The following is a 21,022-nucleotide window of genomic DNA, read 5'->3' as shown; positions in this document are numbered from 1 at the left end:
AATGTGGATATTTTGACAATATTAAGTTTTCCAATCCATGAGCATGGGATGTCTTTCCATTTGTATGCATCTTCTTTAATTTCTTTTATCAATGTTTTATAGTTTTTCAGCATACAAATCTTTTACTCCCTTAGTTAAGCTTATTCCTAAGCAGTTTACCCTTTTCGATGCTATTATAAATCGGATTGTTTTCCTAATATCCTTTTCAGATAGTTTGTTGTTAGTGTATAGAAATGCAAGTGACTTTTGTTTGTTAATTTTGTATCCCTCAGCTTTCCTGAATTCCTTTATTATTCTAACATTTTTTGTGTGGAGTCTAGAGTTTTCGATATATATAAGATTATGCCATTTGAAAACAGTGACAGTTTTACTTTTTTCTTTCCAATCTAGATGCCTTTTCTTTCTAATTGCTCTGGCTAGGACTGCCAATACTATGTTGAATGGAAGTTGTGAGAGTGGGCATCCTTGCCTGGCTCCTGATCTTAGAGGAATGCTTTCAATTTTTACCTTTGATTATGTTAGCTATGGGCTTTTCATATGTAGCCTTTTTTATGTTGAGATAATTTCTCTCAGTTCCTAGTTTGTTGAAAGTTTTTATTATGAAAGTGTGTTGAATTTTATCAAAAGCTTTTTCTGCATCTATTGAGATGAGCATGTGATTTTTTAATCTTTCATTCTGTAATGTGGTATATCATATTAACTAATTTTTGTATGTTGAACCATCCTTGCATCCCAGAGATAAATCTCACTTGGTCATGGTGCATGATGGTAATATTTTTGAGAGAATCCTAAGCATTACATTGTCATGCACATGATAATTTGCTGTTGAACCTTAGATGTTTTTATACTGCCAAATATCTGTAACCTCAAATTTGAAAGAATTCATTAAAATATAAAATATTTAAAAGAAAAAAGTCTTACAACTTATTTTAGCTATGTTCTTAAAGGCCTCTTGCTTTAAAATCCCAAGAATATGTATTTACATGTTATAAGTAAACTTTTCATTTAAATCTGTTAGTATTTAATTTGTATGATGGAAAACAATTTGTTTTTCTGTATTTTGTATCCTGAATCTGGTGCAGCATCTTACTTTCATCAGCACTGTTGAAAAAAGAAGAAAAAATGCCAATGCTGCCTCCTGAAATCAAATTTGAACCTTCTAATGTCACCAGAAATTCCCTTGACAGTTGTTTTCTTTTTGAGAGGAGTTGGAGGAAAGCAGTTTTAGAAACACAAAAGATGAGGAAAGGTAACTTCATTTTATTCTTATTTTACTTACAAAAATATAGAAGTAGTACCTTGAATTTACATGTACTTTTTTAATCAGTCAAGAGACATTAAATAATTTTTGTAACATTTAGGTAAGAAGGATAATACCGTAGGCTTATGGAAAAGAAAAATGGAAGCAGATTAGGAATAATTTACTTAAGGTAATTCTATAACTCATGATAAAAAACAAATTCTAAAGAACTACTCTTGATATCAGTGTAGTGCTACCTCTGTTGGATCATACTTCTTTTTGTAAGTCATGTTTGTTTTAAAATACCTCAAGTTGGTATTTATATTTTAAGAAACCCAAATCTTTAACAGCACCTTTTTGTATTAATAATTCTAACGCAAACTTTATTTTTTGAGTGAGCTATGTGGAAAGTATATTATATCTTATAGTTGCTCAATAAAGACTAATTTCAGAACTTTTGACTTGTATACGAGTGTAATAACTTTCCCCCTTAATTTCAAATTATAATTGTATTTCTTGTTTATACTGAATTTTGCCTTTGGCTTTATTAATGGAGATAGAATTCTTGAAAACAGCAAAATTCAAACTCCCCAGCCATTTAATCACTCCTGGTTTTGAGTGTGTTACTGTATTTTTTTGACATTTTTACTAGATTCCTATTAAAAATACACCAGTTTATCTGTTCTCCTACCTCCAAATCTAATTACTGAAAAGAAACTCTACATGATTTTGATCAAGAGAAACTATTTTTTCCAAAAAAGAATAATCAAAGGTTGAAAAATAGCATTTTGAGCATTTAATATTACTCTAGTCCCATTAAATACTATTTCTATTGCTATGCTAGATTTACTTAGTAGAGAAAGCTTCGAAAACAATTCTCTATGTTTAAAAATCATCCAAACCTTTAATCACTTAATCTTCTTTTTCCATTTACTGTCTTCATTTTGAAGTTTTTTTTAAAAAAAGAATAATTTGAACAACGTCTTATACCAGTGATACCTGAGGTCAGTAGAAGAAGCCCTCCTGATGCTTCAGATGTTGCTGTTTATAGATTTGATGTGGGATTTTGCAGAGTGAAAGTTAAAATCAATGCCTGAAATGGAATTCTTTTCTCTCTCACTGCTAGCTCCGATAATCATGTATTTGTACCTCTTGATTTCTACACAAAAGCAGGAAGGTGAAAGGATTTAAAGTAGCAGATATTACAAGATTCTTGAAAGTGCTTTTAATCTGTCTTTCACTATGAATGTATCTAATGTTCTGGGAATTCTGATTAAATAAAATAATGAAGAACAGTGAGGACTATGGGAGATCTGTGAAGCTGCCCTCCTTCCTTCTTCTAATAGTTCTTACCCCCTTAATCAACTCTTGCTGATTAAGTCCCTATCCTCGGAATTGAAAGGTATTCTCTTGGGAAAGATGCTAGCTCAATTACAGTAGCTTAATTTTATTTTCTTAATGACTGATTTGGTATATTTATTATACCAAATTTATTTGGTATATTTATTATACATTTTAGTATATAGTAAAAAAATTATATACATTTAATTAAGAAGTAATACAGATGGTTATTATACTATCTTTAATTAGAATACACCACAGCATTTGGTCTAGAAGAATTCAAAGAATGTGTCAAAACGCCACATTTACCAGGATTGCAAAATTGCCAAAAAAGTGTAAGTTCCACTCCACTAGAGGTTCATAAAAGACTCCTGCATGCTGATACCGAGATGCCTCCTGTCAGGTAGGTCATTTCTTTTCGATTCTCTTTCGTTGAATATTTATTTATAGTAACACTGCTGAATGTAGAGGTTTTTCTGGCTAGTGAATCTAATTCTTTCTTGCCTACTATTTTTTGCATAAAGGATTTAACTTAAAAATATCTCAATTAGCGATTTTATTCAGTTTGACCAGTAGGTACTTTTTTCTGTTTTCAAGTGACATTGCCAGAAGGAATTTAAGGACTTACTTAAAAAAATCTTTATTGCTTTAGCATAGATTGCTCATGAGAATATTGGAATTTTTAGCAATATAAATAAATGAACTCTGCAATATTAACAGGTTTCTGTACCCTGAATAGAGAACCTTGTGTTTCATTTCTAGTTTGACTGAAGTGGTGTGAGGGGAGATCCTGAATGAGATGTCAGCCTAATGAAGACCTTGCATTGCTATCAGATGAAATGAATTTGTCAGCCAGAAAAGTCCCACTGACTTTGAATACTGGCATTTAAACACATTATGATAAAACACCTTTCCTACTATAAATCAGATTGCCTGACATAGCATTAAAAGAAAACTTCTAAAAAAAAAAAAAAAAGAAAACTTCTTTCTCCAAAGGGACCTGTAAGTTAGTAAGACAGTCTCATATCCTATTTGGTTTCTGCTTTGATTTATTTATTTATTCATCAAGTATTTACTGAATGCCTAGTACTAATTCATTTTGCCAGCCTAAAAAAAGATGAAGCATTTACAGCAGTCTGAGTTGTAGCTCTCTTTAGGGGAGGATGTATATTTTCATATTATCTCCTGCCATAGTGTGCTTTGAAGTCATCTAGTTATACACAGCACACACATATTGGAATTTCAGAATATATTTCTTGAGTTTTCCACTAGTATTATTGGTCTTGTTAATTACTCTGGAAACAAATTTTGGTAATATAAATAAAGAATTAGAATATACTGAAAATGAAAAGTTGTGGATAGTTTATATCTAAATTATATATAATAAATAAGAACTTTGTAGAAAATTTGGGGAAAAAATAAAAATAATTATTTGATAATTTATCCATCCTAACATACCCATTTTTATTGTTGGAGGTTCTCTTCTACCCTCCTTCATTTTGGATTTTTATTGGAGTTGTGATTTTAGTGTACTTACAATTTTTTATTCTGCCCTTTTTTACTTAATATTACACGCATGCATTTTTTTCATGTTATGACATAATCTTCAAACAGTCTTTACTGGCCACATTATATTTCATTGTTAGAGCCATAGTTTATTTAATTTTATTTAATTTCCCTATTGTTGGACTTTCAAGTTGCTTTGACATTTTTTTGATTTTGCAGATAACACCATAATGAACAATAACATACATAAAGCTTTTCCCATCATTTTTTTTTTTTTTTTTTTGGCGGTACGCGGGCCTCTCACTGTTGTGGTCTCTCCCGTTGCGGAGCACAGGCTCTGGACGCGCAGGCCCAGCGGCCATGGCTCACAGGCCCAGCCGCTCCGCGGCATGTGGGATCTTCCCGGACCGGGGCACGAACTCGTGTCCCCTGCATCGGCAGGCGGACTCTCAACCACTGCGCCACCAGGGAATCCCCCCCCACCCATCATTTTTAATATCATTCGAGGACAGATTGTCAAGCTATAAAAATATAAAAAGCAAAATTACTCTTTCTGAAGTGAGGTTATGGTGAAATAAGGCAGAATCAGAGATGGTAGAAGAGAGATTGTGAGTTGCTAGTGGAGTAGATGGTAGCAGTTAAAGAGGAGGGATGGCAGGGATGTAGAAAGAAGAGACACCATTGGAAACATGAATATGAAACCTACTTAAGGGCAGTGAGTTTCCACTGTTACCAAGACACCTGTATCCCTGACACTCAGCTCACTCTTGACCTCTGGGCAAACGTATGTAGGGCTGCCTATGGCCATGGACTTGTCTCAGTACAGACCAGTCTTTCAATGCATATGATCATCTTAAAGAAACTGGAAACCCAGAAAGCACCAACAATTAACCCATTGGGCCTCTAGATTTTAAGTCTTCAATTTGCTTCCTTTTTCATCCGATTTCAGTTCATTATTTTTTTCGTTTGCAATTTGGCTGTTTGTGAAATGATCCCTTAATATTTTATGTTGACTTGAGCGTGAATTTACTTAATTTAATGAAGAATAATGTGACTATATTATATTCGTGTTATGACAAGTGTTCTTCAGACACAAAGTGGAAGAGTGGTGGCTAAGTGTCACACTGCTTATGAACTGCTTGGCGAACGTAAATGTTGGTTCTTTTCCCTGTGTCTTTATTTTAGCCATTCTACTGAGAACATGTTGGGTTGCCTACAAGTATTTTATTCTCTGCATATTGAACAACGCCTTGTGAAAGAACAGTCTTGGCAAAGCAGGGAAGTACTAATTTTTGTCTATCTTGTATATAACCCCATATCCTTTTTAAAAAAAATCTCCATATGTGGATATGTAATTTAAAAACTTTGATAAAAGTTTAATGTGTTTTAAAATTTCTTAAATGATAAAATTTTTCAGTGAATCTCAAGGCATACTTTGGTAATATAACTGAAAATAGTCTTAGAGGTGAAGTGCATTTAAAAATTACAGCTATCCTGCGGTATGACAAACTGCCTCTAGCTGGCAGGCTAGCAGACCTGAAACGATGATTTGTGAGTTTAATTACCTTAAATTAATATTATGAAACTGAAGCAATATGACCTCTCAACTCACCAGTGTTATGTTTAAAAGTTCCATGCAGCCAATACACAAAGATATTTGTTCTGATATTGGACACTGTTTTAAAAAAATGGATGTTCTATGTTTTTCGAAGGACATAAAGCCCTTCACGCTAAGGAGATGAATCATAGAATTTCAGTTATCAGTCAGTAGGTGGAAGAGAATCTGAGGAGTGTCCGTAGGGACCACTAAAACCTTATCACATAACAATCATTAAGGCTGGTCTTGAGTTCCAAACCTCAGTGTGAATACTAGGTCAGCTCATCTTGACTGTACCCATATTTGACAACTAGGAAGTGTGATGTTGCCATGGTAATAAGTTGCTAGGATACCTCCAAGCAGCCGTGTAAGCTGACTTCATTAAACTGTATCACATGGATTGAGAACTAATATGTTTTGATTGAATAGAGAACAAAAAAAAAAGTTATAGCTGACTTCTAAAGTTTAATGAAGTTACAAGAAATTTGGAATTCTTACGGGTTATCTCGCCCACAGCAGATTCAATCGTGACATATTTCCTCTAATAACCTACTCATTATCTAGATCTATTCCAATAGGAACAAAAGTTAATTATGACAAAACTCAGATTGTGGTAATCAATAGGTAAAAAGGGCACAAATAACTGATAATTGGTATCTGGCATATCTAGATACCCTGTTCATCTAATCTTGAGTCCCTTCCTCTAGCATTTCCTGAATCATGATTAGTGATAAGATAAAGGTGGGAAAAGTCAGACCTAACACTCATCCACTGGTAAAATTTATTAACAAAAATCGAGATACTGAGTTGGTTCATATCTGCTTCTGATTGGATTATTTGTGATAGATGGAGTTTCCTTGATAGAAGGAGTTTCCTTTCTTTAACGTTGATTTAATTTTCATATGATGTCCTTCAACAAGTGAATTTCACTGAAAGCAAGCTTCTTATCTCTTACTGTATTTTAAAAAATTAATGTACCCTGGATTTATGTAAGAGTGAATTTATGATAATATATAATTTTAGGTTAAAAAAGACTAAGCCAACATGTACTGTGGCACCACTTCAGGAGAAATCAAAAGGTAGGCTGGATCATCTTTTTCTCCTACCACATGTCTTATTAACTATTCCATACTTATCTTTTTTAAACTTCCTTTCTTTCCATTGACTTAATTGTCTTTGTTTTGTTAATGTTTCTTTTAAGCTTTGTTTATAAACTTAGTGGATGTTGTGTTCAATATATACATACCATTATTATCTCATGTTGGAGGATGGAGGGAACAAAAAGTGCCTACCGAACTGAGAAGGCATCTTGAGACCAAAAACTGAGGCAGGCAGCTCCATATAATCAATGGATCAGCTTATTATATGGTAACTTACTCACAGGATGGGATTGAGCGGACAACCATCTGGAAACATGTGTAGTCACACTCCACACTGCCGAGGGGCCACTGGGACAACTTTATAGTTAACCTAGGGCATGGGGAGTGTGTGCTTGAAAACAGGAAGTGTATTCCTAAGTCAAGATTTATGAATGGGTAACTACTCTCATGGACGCCAGGAATATGTCAGGGAGGTCTTCAGCATTGTTTGGAGGCTAACAGGGCATAGAGGTCACCTGGTCCTAATGATTATTAAGCAATATCTATTAACTACAAAGCCCTTAACAACAGAGAAGTGATTGCACAGTACAGTCCCGGGTAAGGTCAGTGGGAAGACAGGAGAAACTGTGTGGACCCAAGATGGCATCAGTTATGCTAACAGGCATACCTCTCAGGACCCTGGGATAGGCCCTCATCATCTCTCATGTGGACCGTTGCATAACCTGCAAAATGGTCTTGCTTTAGAGTTTCTGACCTTGGAAGTCCTTTAACACTACAACAGAAGCCTAAAACTTGGCCTCTAATCACATCACTCCCTTCTTCAAAAACAACTTGTTGGGTTTCCCTGGTGGCGCAGTGGTTGAGGGTCCGCCTGCCGATGCAGGGGATACGGGTTCTTGCCCCGGTCCGGGAAGATCCCACATGCCACAGAGCGGCTGGGCCCGTGAGCCATGGCCGCTGAGCCTGTGCGTCTGGAGCCTGTGCTCCGTGACGGGAGAGGCCACGACAGTGAGAGGCCCGCGTACCGCAAAAAACAAAAAAATAAAACCAAAAAAAACAACTTGTTACCTACAGACTAAAGTATGAACTCCTTAGCTTGGCCTTGAACTCTTTACTCTCTTCCCCTAACTTTCCTTTCTAGCCTTATCTTCTAATTAATTTTTTCATGAATCTGTGTACCTATAACATCCAACTACAAAAACCTATCTATATGCCAACAGTTTAGGTTACATAAAACTACTCCATGGTGACTAAGACAGCACCAAGGAGCATTTCCACCTATTTGGAGTATGAGTTTGTCCTTTGAAGCTTTAAAATCAGACATTCTCACTTCCACCTTTCTGATACATTTAATCAGAATTTTGTTTTTCAAAAACAGACACTGTTGAGTCAGTTAGTTACACTTTTAATGATGCCTACAAGATTTTGGAGAATTTCCTGGCAGCTCTGGTATCTACACTTACTGCCTCACTCCTTGCTTCACGTGTTACAGATTCATGGGGCAACATACTAAAGGAACCATTTATGGCATATGACACAGTGCATATGTCTAGCATTTATGTTCTCCAATAAATTCTTAGCCATTTCCTGAAGTGATTTTACCCAAAGTCAGTGGTGAAGATTCCTGAGCTGTACAGTCAAACATTTTTCATTTTGTCATTATATTTTCTTGCCTTCTGTTGATTATTATCTAAATAGGATTTTTCAACAGTGACAGTATTAACATTTTGGACTGGATAATTCTGCTGTGGGGGTCTGTCCTGTGCATTGTAGGATGTTTAACAGCATCCATGACCTTTACTCACTAGATGCCACTAGCACCTCCCAAGGTGTGGTAACCAAAAATGTCTCCAGATGTTGCCCAATGTCTTTGGGGTGGCAAAATCACCCTCAACTGAGAACCACTGTTTTAAGCATTACATCTTCAGCATTATATGTTACCTGTTACTTGTCCTTCAGACTATCAAGTGTTTCATCCTTCACCTGTGCACACAGTTATTTCCTTACCAGCATAACATGTTTTAAACCTTACTTATTTTTAATTTTTGTCATAATCATAGTTGTCTTCTTATAGTGCATTCATCACTTCCATGATTTTGCACTTATGGAGTAATGGAGTTAATAGAGCACCTCCAAACAAACAACAAAAATGAAAATTACTAAGCAAGACTTATATTGAGATTGTCAGTGGCAGTCAGATTGATTTGTTAGCAGCTTTGTAAGTTTAGCCTGTGGAAGTTCATAAACTTCTTGGATATTTCCCTTATCTGAATTTCCATCAGCTATAAACAACTTCTGTAATCAACAGGTAACATGAAATAAAAATATAAATGTTAATTAGAACAAAAGACATTTGTTTTGCATCTTGGCCCAAATGAATATTTGCCTGCCTATTTTCCAGTAGGCCAACTTTATGGTTCTTCTGGGCTGGGTACTATGTCTTATTCACCTTTGTATCTCTGTAGTGCCTGTACCAATCCTACAACATATGGAGTCTTCAGTAAATATCAATACTTGTTGCTTTTCCTTCAGAGTCATATAAGAAGGCAGTTCATTCATTCATTCACCAAACATGAATTTAGCATCTACTCTGTGCCATTCATTGTTCTAGTTCTTAGGCTTAGAGTACGTCTCTCAACAAAACAAAGATCCCTGCCCTTGTGGAGCTTACATTCTAGTGAGAGAATACAGCCAACAAACATTAAATATAATAAACAAATCCATCACACAGTATATTAAAATACATAGTATTTTTTTAACTTATTTTTAAATTTTTTATTTTATTTTATTTTTATTATTTCTGGCTGTGTTGGGTCTTTGTTCCTGTGCGCAGGCTTTCTCCACTTGCGATGAGTGGGGAGCTACTCTTCGTTGCAGTGCACGGGCTTCTCATTGCAGTGGCTTCTCTTGTTGAGGAGCACGGGCTCTAGGTGCATGGGCTTCAGTAGTTGCAGCATGCAGGCTCAGTAGTTGTGGCTCCCGGGGTCTAGAGCGCAGGCTCAGTAATTGTGGCACATGGGCTTAGTTGCTCCACGGCATGTGGGATCTTCCCGGACCAGGGACCGAACCCATGTCCCCTGCATTGGCAGGCGGATCCTTAAACACTGTGCCACCAGGGAAGCCCAATACATAGTATTTTAAAAGGTGGAAGTGCAGTAGAAACAACAACAAAAAATAGAACAGGGTAAGGTAGATCAGGAGATCTGGGGAGAGAAGGATGATTTACAATTTTAAATAGGGTGGTTGGCAGTAATATTTGGGCAAAGATTTGAAAGAGGTGAGAGAGTTAAACTCTGGGAAAATGTTATTCTCTTGGGGCCAGCAAAGGTCCCAAGGTGGGATGGTACCTGACCTGTTGGAAAAAAACATCAGGAGTCAAGTATGGCTAATCTCAGAGGGTGGAAGATGAGGTAAGAGAGGTAATGGAGTATCTGACCTTGTGGGGCCCTGAAAGGGACTTTATATTTAACTTTGATTGAAATGAGGAGCCATTACATGATTTTAACAGAAGAATGATTTTAATGTGATCTGATTTAAATTTTGAAAGGATCATGTGGTCACACCTTTCAAAAAAATGGCCCAGAGAACTTCCATCTCTGATTATGATGGAATAACTTATATCAGACCAACTTTACTACCAAGAATTCGCATAAGAGCTAATCATAAAAAATAATTTAGGGCTTTCCTGGTGGTGCAGTGGTTGAGAGTCCGCCTGCCGATGCAGGGGATGCGGGTTCGTGCCCTGGTCCGGGAGGATCCCACATGCCGCGGAGCGGCTGGGCCCATGAGCCATGGCCGCTGAGCCTGTGCGTCCGGAGCCTGTGCTCCGCAGCAGGAGAGGCCACAACAGAGAGAGACCCGCGTACTGCAAAAAATAAATAAATAAATAAAAATAATAATTTAAATATATTTTATGATATATAAAATAACTATAAAAGTAATATATTACATATATATTAATATACAGTAAAAACATTTTTTTAAAAATATAAAGTAATAAAAGTATTTAAAAAACAATGTTTTAAGTTGTCAAGAGCAATCATTTCCAACTCAGAAGGCTGAGATTCTGAAGGAATAACTGCAGAGAACTGAGCCCGAATATCTGTGAGCAAATTCCCCAACAGGTGTTTGCCTGTTTCTAAGTGACATGTATGCTGGGTAATATTTTAGGACATGAAGCAGAAAATAGCTTCTTGGAGGCTAAAGGACTGAGCAGAGATTTCAGTAACTTAGCATTTGCCGGGGAGACAGAGGTGGGAGTTGAAGGGAGTTTAAGGCTTGCCAAGATGGAAAGCCCTTGGCAAAGACAAGCTTTCAGTTGAAACTGTTGAAGAGCTACACGCTGTAATAACGGCATACAATAGACTAGCTTTTAAAATAGCCTAAAACCCCATTTTTTTTGACATTTGGCATGCTATTTATTTCATCTTTAGCTCATCCTTTTACACTTTCTATTTATTGTGTTAAAACCCAGTTTTGACTGGATTAAAGTGATATGCCTACCAGAAGAAAATTAAATTTTCTTTGGAAAACTGTAAGATAAACCAGAGCCTTACAGGTTTGTGTACACAGTCTCAAGCATTCAATCAAAACTTACCAGACATTAAAAGAAATATACCTTGGACTTCCCTGGTGGCGCGGTGGTTAAAAATCCATCTGCCAATGTGGGAGACACGGGTTTGAGCCCTGGTCTGGGAAGATCCCACATGCTGCAAAACCACTAAGCCCGTGTACCACAAATATTGAGCCTGCATGCCACAATTACTGAAGCCTGCGCACCTAGAGCCTGTGCTCCACAATAGGAGAAGCCACTGAAATGAGAAGGCTACACACCGCAACGAAGAGCAGCCACCACTCGCCACAACTAGAGAAAGCCCACATGCAGCAATGAAGACCCAATGCAGCCATAAATAAGTAAATAAATAAATAAATTTTAAAAAGTAAAACTTATCAGGCATAAAAGAATGACAAAAACCAAGAGAAGAAATAGACAATATCAGCAGACCTACAAAAGATCCAAATAGACATTATTTGACAGGGATTTAAAAAACTATATTTAATATATTCAAGATAATAGAGAAAATGATGAAAAATTATATCAGAGAATTAGAATCTATAAAAAATAAATAGAAATTATTGAGCTGAAAAATACAAAAATAGATTAGATTTAACAGATGATAGGGCATGGGCAACAAAAGCAAAATAAACAAGTCGGGTATATCAAACCTACAGGCTTTTGCACAGCAAAAGGAAACAATTAACAAAATGAAAAGGCAGCATATGGAATGGGAGAAAATATTTGCAAACCATGTATTTTATAAGGAGTTAATATCCAAAATATATAAGGAACTCCTACAACTCAATAGCAAAAAACCAAATAACCCAATTTAAAAGTGGGCAAAGGACCTAAGTAGACATTTTTCCAAAGAAGACATACAAATGGTAGTAGATACAGGAAAAGATGCATAACATCACTTGTCATCAGGGAAATGCAAATTAAAATGTAGAAAATAAAAGGAACAAATAATAAAGAGCAGAAATCAATGAAGTAGAAAACAAATATTCAGTAGAGAAAATCAACAGAGCCAAAAGTTAGCTTTTTGAAAATGTGAATAAAATTGATAAATGTGTAGCAAGTCTGATGAGAGAGAGACAGAGAGAAAGAGACAGAGAGAGAGAGAAATTACCAATATTATATAAGAAAAGAGAAAACACAACTTAGAATTGACACAATTGACACTGGTGAATTCTTCCAACATTAAAAAAAAAACAAAAAACTATGTTACGTAAATTATTCCAGAAAATAGGAAAAGAGGGAACACTTAAAGACCCATTTTATGAGATCTCTAACCTTGATTCTAAAACCTACCTTTGACATTATAAGAAAGTAAAATTATAGACCAATTTTTCCTATAAAATAGAAGTAAAAATTCTAAACAAGACACTACCAATTCAAATTCAGCGATATATAAGAAAGATAATGCAACACAATCATATCAGATTTACCTAAGACATGCGAGATTGATTTAACGTTAGAAAAGCAATCGGTGTCATTCATCTTATTAATAGAATAAAGGAGAAATCTCATATGTTCACTTTAATAATTGCAAAAGATATTTTAATGAAATTCTATATTCATGATTAAAAATATTTTTAGCAAACTGAGAAGGGAACTTTCCTAATTTGATACAGATTATCTTTTTTTAAACTCCTACAGTAAACAGTATACTCTTAAACAATTAATGGGTCAAAGAAGAAATCACAAGGGCATTTAGAAAATATCTGGGGACAAATGAAAACAGAAATATACCTATAGATTACAGCAAAAGCAGTGCTAAGAGGGAAATTTATGGTAAACACATAAAAAAAGGAAAAAGATTTTGAATGAACAACATAAACTTATACCTCAAGGAACTAGAAAGAAGAATAAACTAAGCCCAAACTTACAAGAAGGAAGGAAATAATAAGATTAGAGAAGAGATAAATGAAATAGAGAACAGAAAACAAATCAACAGAAAGAAGATTTAGTTTTTAGAAAAGATCAGCAAAGTTGACAAATCCTTGGTTAGACTAAGAAAAAAAGCAGAGAAGACTCAGATAGCTAAAATTGGGAATGAAAGAGGAGACATTATAACTGATCACAGAAATAAAAAGGATTATAAGAGGCTACTGTGAACAATTATATGTCAACAAATTGGGTAACCTAGAAAAAAATGGATAAATGTATAGAAATATACAACCTACCAAGATTAAATCATGAACAAATAAAAAACTGAACAGACCTATAACTAATGAGGAGATTGAAGCAGTTATCAAAAACATCCCAACAAAAACAAAAAAGCCCAGAAATCTAGGGTAAGAGGATTATAATTTAAAGATGACAACAAACTTGCACATTTGCTCATATCTTATTGGTTCCTACTTATTAACAAAGCTCTACTTAGCTCTGAAGCAAGCTGAGAAATGTAATCTCTACCTGGATGATCTTGCGCTCAGTAAAATCCTGTTTTGGAAGAAGGAGTAAAAAGTTTCAAAAAGATCATTAGTAGTCTGCCATAATTCTTTTTTTTTTTTTGCGGTACGCAGGCCTCTCACTGTTGTGGCCTCTCCCTTTGCGGAGCACAGGCTCCGGACGCGCAGGCTCAGCGGCCATGGCTCACGGGCCCAGTCGCTCCGCGGCATGTGGGATCCTCCCAGACCGGGGCACGAACCCGCGTCCCCTGCATCGGCAGGCGGACTCTCAACCACTGTGCCACCAGGGAAGCCCCATAATTCTTTTATAATTAAAATTTCTAACATTCTATTGCAGATATTTGGAAATATAGTTAATTTTTGCAGTTTGATCCACATTGCTAAAGTCCCTTATTATTTCTTGATATATATTATACATTTTATACTGTGTATACATACATATTATATATGATATATATAAATTTTTGAGTTCTCTACATAGATTATCATAATCATATGTGAATAATGTCAGTGTTATTCTTTCTTTCCAAATCCTATGCCTTTATTTTTCTGATTTTTCTAAGCTGGCTAGAAGCACCAATACAATAGTGAAGAGAAATGAAAAGTCGGCATCTTTGACTTGTTTCTGATTTTAAAGGAAATGCTTTTAATGTCTTCTCATAAAGAATGATGTTTGATGTATGTTTTGGGTAGATATCCTTTATCAAGGTAAAGAAGTTCCCTTTGACTTTAATTTGCTGAGAGTTTTGTTTTTTGTTTTTTTTGTTTTTTTTAAATATAAATGAAAGTTTAATTTTATCAAACATTTTTCTGAATGTGATTTTCTGTTTAATTTTTTAAAATAAATTTCTCATATTTTTAAAAATATTTATTTGGCTGTGCAGGGTCTTAGTTGCAGCATGCGGGATCTTTTTAGTTGTGGCATGCGAACTCTTAGCTGCAGCATGTGGGCTGTAGTTCCCTGACCAGGGATCGAATCCAGTCCCCCTGCATTGGGAGCGCGGAGTCTTAGCCACTGGACCACCAGGAAAGTCCCCTGTTTAATTTTCTAATGTGGACAATAACTTTTGTAGATTTTGTAATGTTAAGCCACTCTTACATTCCTTGGATACCCCCATTGAAGGCATGATGTATTATCTTTTTTTGTGTACTGCCATATTTAATATGCTCATATTTTATTGGGTTTTAAAATCTATGTTTATGAGTGAGCTTACCACTAATTTTCCTTTCTGTTCTCTCCTTATCTGGATTCAGTGTCAAGACTGTAATGGCCTCATGGAATGAACTGGGGAGTATTCTGCTTTTCCTATTCTCTGAAGGATATGACCTAAAATTGGAATGATCTCTCCCTTGAAAGTCTGATAGAGTTCATTTGTAAAATCATTTGGATCATTTGTTTTCTTTGGAGGAATCTTTTAATGTTAATTCAGTTATTTTAATTTTAGGACTCTTAAGGCATTCTAATTCTCCTTCCATCAATTTTGGTAAGTTATATCTTCTAGAATATTTTACATTTTGTCTAAGTTTTCAAATTTATTGGCATAAAGTTTAGTCTTTGCTCTACCTATACTTCTCCTCATATTATTTATTTGGACCTTTTGTCTTTTTTTAAATTAATCTAACTGGAAGTTTTCCTTTATTAACAGTCTTTTCAGTGAAGAACTCTTATCTTTTTAAAAAATCTTTCTAATTGTAAGTTTGTTTTCTACTTCATTGATTTCTCCTCTTTCCTGTATTGTCTTCCATGTTCTTTGGGTTATTCTTTTCCTAACGTATATCTTATACCTAGCTTACTAATTTTCAGTCTTCTTTTCTAACACAGGAATTTTAGGGTATAAACCCCTCTATGTTCAACTTTTGTTGCATCACACAAGTTTTGTAATATTTTCTTTATCATTTAGTTACAAGTATTTTTAATGTTTATTACAATTTCTTTTTTTGATGGATGAATAATTTAAAATGTGTGTATACATTTCTAAATATTTGAGAATTTTAAGACTTATTATTAACAACTTCCAACTTAATTGTATTGGTCTGTATGATACCAATTCTTTAAAGTTTTTTGAGGTTTGCTTAATGCTTAGAATCTAGTTATTTTGTAGCCAGAAAGTCTAAGTGTCAAGTCCATCTTACTGCTAAGAACTGGAATCCTGATCGATTCTTCCCTTCTACTCTCTGTCTGAAATTCCCACTCTCATTACACACCCAAATAAAACAAAACAAACAAAAATACCAACCACATTGGAGAATTGAGGTCAATTTTTATTTTTGGCACTTGAAACTGAAGTTAAACAATAGTATTTTAAAGCAATATGGATCAGTGTATTATTTTCAAAGCCTTGTATGCTTCTAAATAAAAGTATTTATACATATTACATATTTAGGGCAATATTTGTGATTGCATGGGAACTCCGAATTGATGCATCTGGGTTTAAATCCTGCCTCTAACAATGTCTAAACTCTTTTTTAAATCTGTGATCCAAGATAGTACTAGTTACCTACTTCATAGTACTGTTGTGTGGATGTATAGATGAAAAATACTTGAATAGAGAGATCATTCAATACTTGTTATCTGTTATTATTGTTATTACTATCCTTCAAAACAGAAGCTTGATTAACGCTGTTTCAGTTAGTGAGTGACTTATTTTACTTTATAATTTTACTCTTTCACCTCAACGTTTATGAGAAATCGTTTTGTTTGGAGACAGTAACTTGATAAGCATGTAAGGTATGAAATGAGTCATTTATGGAGATCATGCCTTTTATTTTGGAATAAATTCCACAGCCATCCCATGTTTTAAGAAGCACATGACAGACTCAGAGTTAGTTTTTTTATCATTAAATATAAACATTAAGCATTTTTTAGTTAAATATTTTTTGAGAGGACTTGCCATCCCAGTCACTTTAGAAAGTTAAGTAGCTTTCATTTCTACTTCAGAGAATGTGTTATATGAAGAGCTAGTGGTGTTTAATGGTGATTTGAGGAACAGATATTTGGTGTATGCTCTTTTAGAGAATATCATTCATGTGTGCTTAATTTAACTGTAATAACAGTTTTAGGTTTTTTTCTTTACAGGTTCTGGCTTCAGCGATCCTCTCACTGGAGCGCCATCTCAGTACTTACAGAGACTTTCTAAAATGGCCATTTTGGAGTATGATACCATTCGTCAAGAAACAACCAGAAAATTTAAAAAGAGCAAGAAACAAGAGCTTTGAGACTGCTGATTATCCTTTCGTGTGATGCTTTCTTCACTGACTTCTAAGGTTTGTCTTTTTCCTTTCTTTTCCTTTTTTCGATATATGATATGATGTGCAATGATTTACATACAATGGAAATGTAAATAGGAAACAAATATTTTCTGTTACATACGGCATATGTTGTATTTTGTTAATCTTACAGACATTTAAGTTATTATTTATACAGTTTATATATGGGGACATAAGCCTAAGAAAAATCATATTCTATGAATTTTATGCACATTGGTTATATCTTTTGATTCAATTTGATAAATGTTTTTTGAGTATCTGTACAATGACGTTTGCTAGGAGCTGCAGAAGATTCAAGAATGAGTCCTCACTGTTAGGGTTAGAAGGCTCCCCATGAGAACCCCCTCTTTTCCCTGCTCGAGCTTGAAAGCAGTTGTGAGATAAGTATTCAAGCAGATGAAAATGAAAATATTAGTTTTGTTTGCTGATAAAACCTGGAAGGGAAATCCTGGCTTAGATGTGTGGCAACAGTGGGTTTCCTAACACTGAACTTCAGAATTGGGCAAATGTACACACTCAGATATTGCTCACCTCAGACTCACCTGCTGAACTGGGCCTTTACTACCAAGCAGAACAAGGCATCTCTACTGCGTAGACAGGTGGATCCCTGAGGGGAAAGTGGGTGGGAAGAGAGACTCGCTCAGCCTCTAGGGGAGGAGGAAGAAGGTCTAGGTCAAGAGGAAAAACCCCTCCTCAGGAAAGCCTGAGGTGTTTGTCAATGCAAGTCCCTGAAAAACCGGGAGAAATCAAGGATACCAATGGCCGATCCAGCGGAGAATGAGAAATGGGCCATAAGAGAACAACACAGTGTTAACAGAGGAACGAAAATGAGGCAGTAATGTCCAACAGGGAGGTAGAGAAAGCTTCATGGAGGATGCAGTGTTAGAAATGGGCCTTAAAGACATGAAAGATGGAGGGAGAAGGCATTTCTAGAAAGATGGAATAACATAGCAAGGACATACTATGCATTTGGGAATGATATACTTGGCTGGAGCACTAGGTGGTATAGGGCAAACTTCATCAATTCACGTGCCTACAGACACCAAGCCAGTAGCACAGTGAATGATACCAATCAGATGAAGGCTGTGGTGACCTGGGTCATGTTTCTCCATTCATAAACAGGCACTCACTGCCTAGTTTCAGCCCTCTTGTCGTGTGGGAATGTGGACCCAAAGTTGCCAGATGTTCTAACTTTTCATGAGAAGCCAGAATCTGGATTTTTGTGAAATCTTCCAATGTGTAAATATTAGCAACTAATTCAAAATAAGCAACTTATAATTAAAAATTTATAAAGCCATTGTGCAAGCCAAAGAAAATTACATGGGCAAGCCAGATCTGGCTTTGTGGGGCTATTTATTTAAGTTTGTTTGTTTATTTATTTATTTATTTTGGGCTGTGCTGGGTCTTCACTGCATGTGGGCTTTCTCTAGTTGCAGCAAGCTGGGGCGACTCTTCGTTGCAGTGCACGAGCTTTTCATTGTGGTGGCTTCTCGTTGCAGAGCGTGGGCTCTAGGCGCGTGGGCTTCAGTAGTTGTGGCACATGGGCTCAGTAGTTGTGGCACATGGGCTTAGTTGCTCCGCGGCATGTGAAATCTTCCCAGACCAGGGCTTGGACCCGTGTCCCCTGCATTGACAGGCAGATTCTTAACCACTGTGCCACCAGGGAAGTCCCTGTGGGGTCATTTATTTATGCATCCTCAGGATCAAAGGACTAGAGGGCGATAGGGCTCAAAGCATAACTTGATCACATCTGGTAGAGAACCTTCAGATGCCAAGCATGAGTCTATATTTCCTCTGTTTCACAATGGAAGATTTTGACAATGAAAGTAAATTATTGCTTTTCTGATTTAGGAAGATTCATCCAGGTTTAATTTGTAGGCTAGATTGTAGTGGGAGGAGACTGGAGATAGGGAAACCAGTCAGGAGGTTTTTATAAAAATTGAGGTAAGAATCTCTCAGTAGAAAGGTAGAAATAGGAATGGGAAGGACAGATTAAGATAATTAGGACATCAAGGCAAAGAACTTAAGATCCTTTGATATAGGCTATCAGGAGAGGAAGGATCAAAACCAGCTTATTTCTGGTCTTAGACATAAGATTCTCAGGAGATGCTAGTTTGGGGGAAAATGAGGATGAGTGCAACTTTGGGTATATTCAGTATAATGTGCCATCAGGACATCCACAGAGAGATGCCAAGCAGGTAGTTGAAAGCAGATGTGTAATTCCAGAAAAAGATACTGACTGGAGTTAAAACTTTGAGAAACATTTGCATAACCAAGGCTGTGTTTTCCCCAATAAAAGAGGAGAGAGAGAAAAGAACCCAGATTTATAAGGGATGAGAGGAAATAGGTAGAAGACAAATGAAGAAGGAGAAGGAGAAGGAAGAGAAGAAGAAGAAGAAGGAGAAGAAGAAAAATAAACTATCACAGATGTAGGAGGATGAACATATTCTATGTCCTTGCATGCTCTATATTAATGTATAAAATACACTATTAATGTGTGTTTATATGCATTACATGATGCATTAGTTTCTAGGGAAATAACCAAGTAAACTTAAGTGGATGTGTTTTTGCCTACATCTGAATTTTGACTGAGAATGATTTAGATATTACCTGTACCTTTTCTATGTTCTGACCACCTCCTCCAAGTGTGGCCAATGATTTAAGAAATGAGAAGCAGGAGAAAAGGTTTTCTCAAACAAAAATTTGATGAACTTTTTAAAAATTTTATTTTACTAAAGTATAGTTGATTTACAGTGTTGTGTTAATTTCTACTGTACAGCAAAGTGATTTAGTTATGCATATATATACATTCTAAGAACACAGTACAATTTATGTCAGAGAATATTTTGTGGATAGGCACTTCTAAACACCTTTGATTATCAGATGGATTTCATTTATTGAGCTCCTACATGTACTCTAAACATTTAATATTTTTGTAAACCTTATGAAAACCCTAAAAAGTAGGTAGGTGATATTATTCCTAGTTTATAAAATAAGTAGATCGAGGATTGTTTTATACTTGGTCTCCAGCTAGAAATAGGAGAGCTAGAATTCTAACCTACTAGGATTTAAAGCCCATATACATAAAATCAGTAGAATAATAATTGTTTTGAAATGTAAACTTAGTTGATACAGCATGGTTTAATTACTTAAAATTTAGAGCAAGATAGTAAATACTTGCACAGAAAAAAGTATCTCCTAGTATTGAGTTGAGTTCCTGACTTATGACACTAACACATCTTGGAGCATTTATACCAGTAGAGTAGAAAGACCCCTCCCCCATCTCCCCTATGAAAGAGTTCAACTGAAGCCAATTCAAGAAAGGAGTGGAATGTTTATTTCTTTTTAATAAGTGAGATATGCTAACGATAATTAATCATCTTGGGATTGAATTTAACATGTTTTTCATTAAATCGTAAAAAAAAAAAACAACACAGGCTCTACTTCCTGACATTGCATTTACTCTTTTTGTTCCTCATGAACTTTTTAGAAAAACCAACATGTATTTGGTACTCAGAAGGCTCAAATCATCCCCAGTTGAGCACACCCAAGATTTAGACATAAGGATAAGATGCCAACTTCTGATATTGTAGCTACCATGGATGTTAATTTTATGCTTGGGATGAAGACAATGTTGCCAGCATGACCCTTTTGCATTTGTGATTTGGAAATTCCTCCAGTGTAAGCAGTATCAGTCACAATTTGGGGAAACTAGACCTTATGATAAATATTTAGGATGGGAGAATAGAGTCCTGATTTCAGGATGAGAAAACAGTTCTTTACAAAAAGTGATTACTTCAGTGAAGGACAAACCATTAGTCAATGATAGTTCCGAAGACATTTCCTGAGAAGACATTGTTCATCAAGCAACATTTTAATATGTAATTTAGACTCCTGAGTACATATGGTCACCATGAATCAGATGCCATGTCTTAGATTAAGGAATGGGTATGTTAGTTAATATCTTGTGATCCTGATTCACAGTCTCTGTGAGTTTGG

General features: G+C 35.6%; 1 protein-coding gene across 1 annotated transcript; it reads left to right on the top strand.

The window, feature by feature from the left end:
* The first annotated feature begins 1,122 nt into the window (after nt 1-1,122).
* Nucleotides 1,123-16,972, top strand: CUNH8orf89 (chromosome unknown C8orf89 homolog). The gene is made up of 4 exons (XM_024765739.1): nt 1,123-1,249; nt 2,831-2,984; nt 6,708-6,763; nt 16,833-16,972. Exons 1-4 carry the CDS (start codon nt 1,123-1,125, stop codon nt 16,970-16,972), a joined length of 477 nt encoding a protein of 158 aa, XP_024621507.1.
* The last annotated feature ends 4,050 nt before the right edge of the window (nt 16,973-21,022 follow it).

This window comes from Neophocaena asiaeorientalis, unplaced genomic scaffold, assembly GCF_003031525.2.
Source record: "Neophocaena asiaeorientalis asiaeorientalis breed wild unplaced genomic scaffold, Neophocaena_asiaeorientalis_V1.1 scaffold417, whole genome shotgun sequence".
Classification (NCBI taxonomy): Eukaryota; Metazoa; Chordata; class Mammalia; order Artiodactyla; family Phocoenidae; genus Neophocaena; species Neophocaena asiaeorientalis.
Note: the sequence above shows the minus strand (reverse complement) of the source record. Positions and strands in the feature narration are given on the sequence as shown.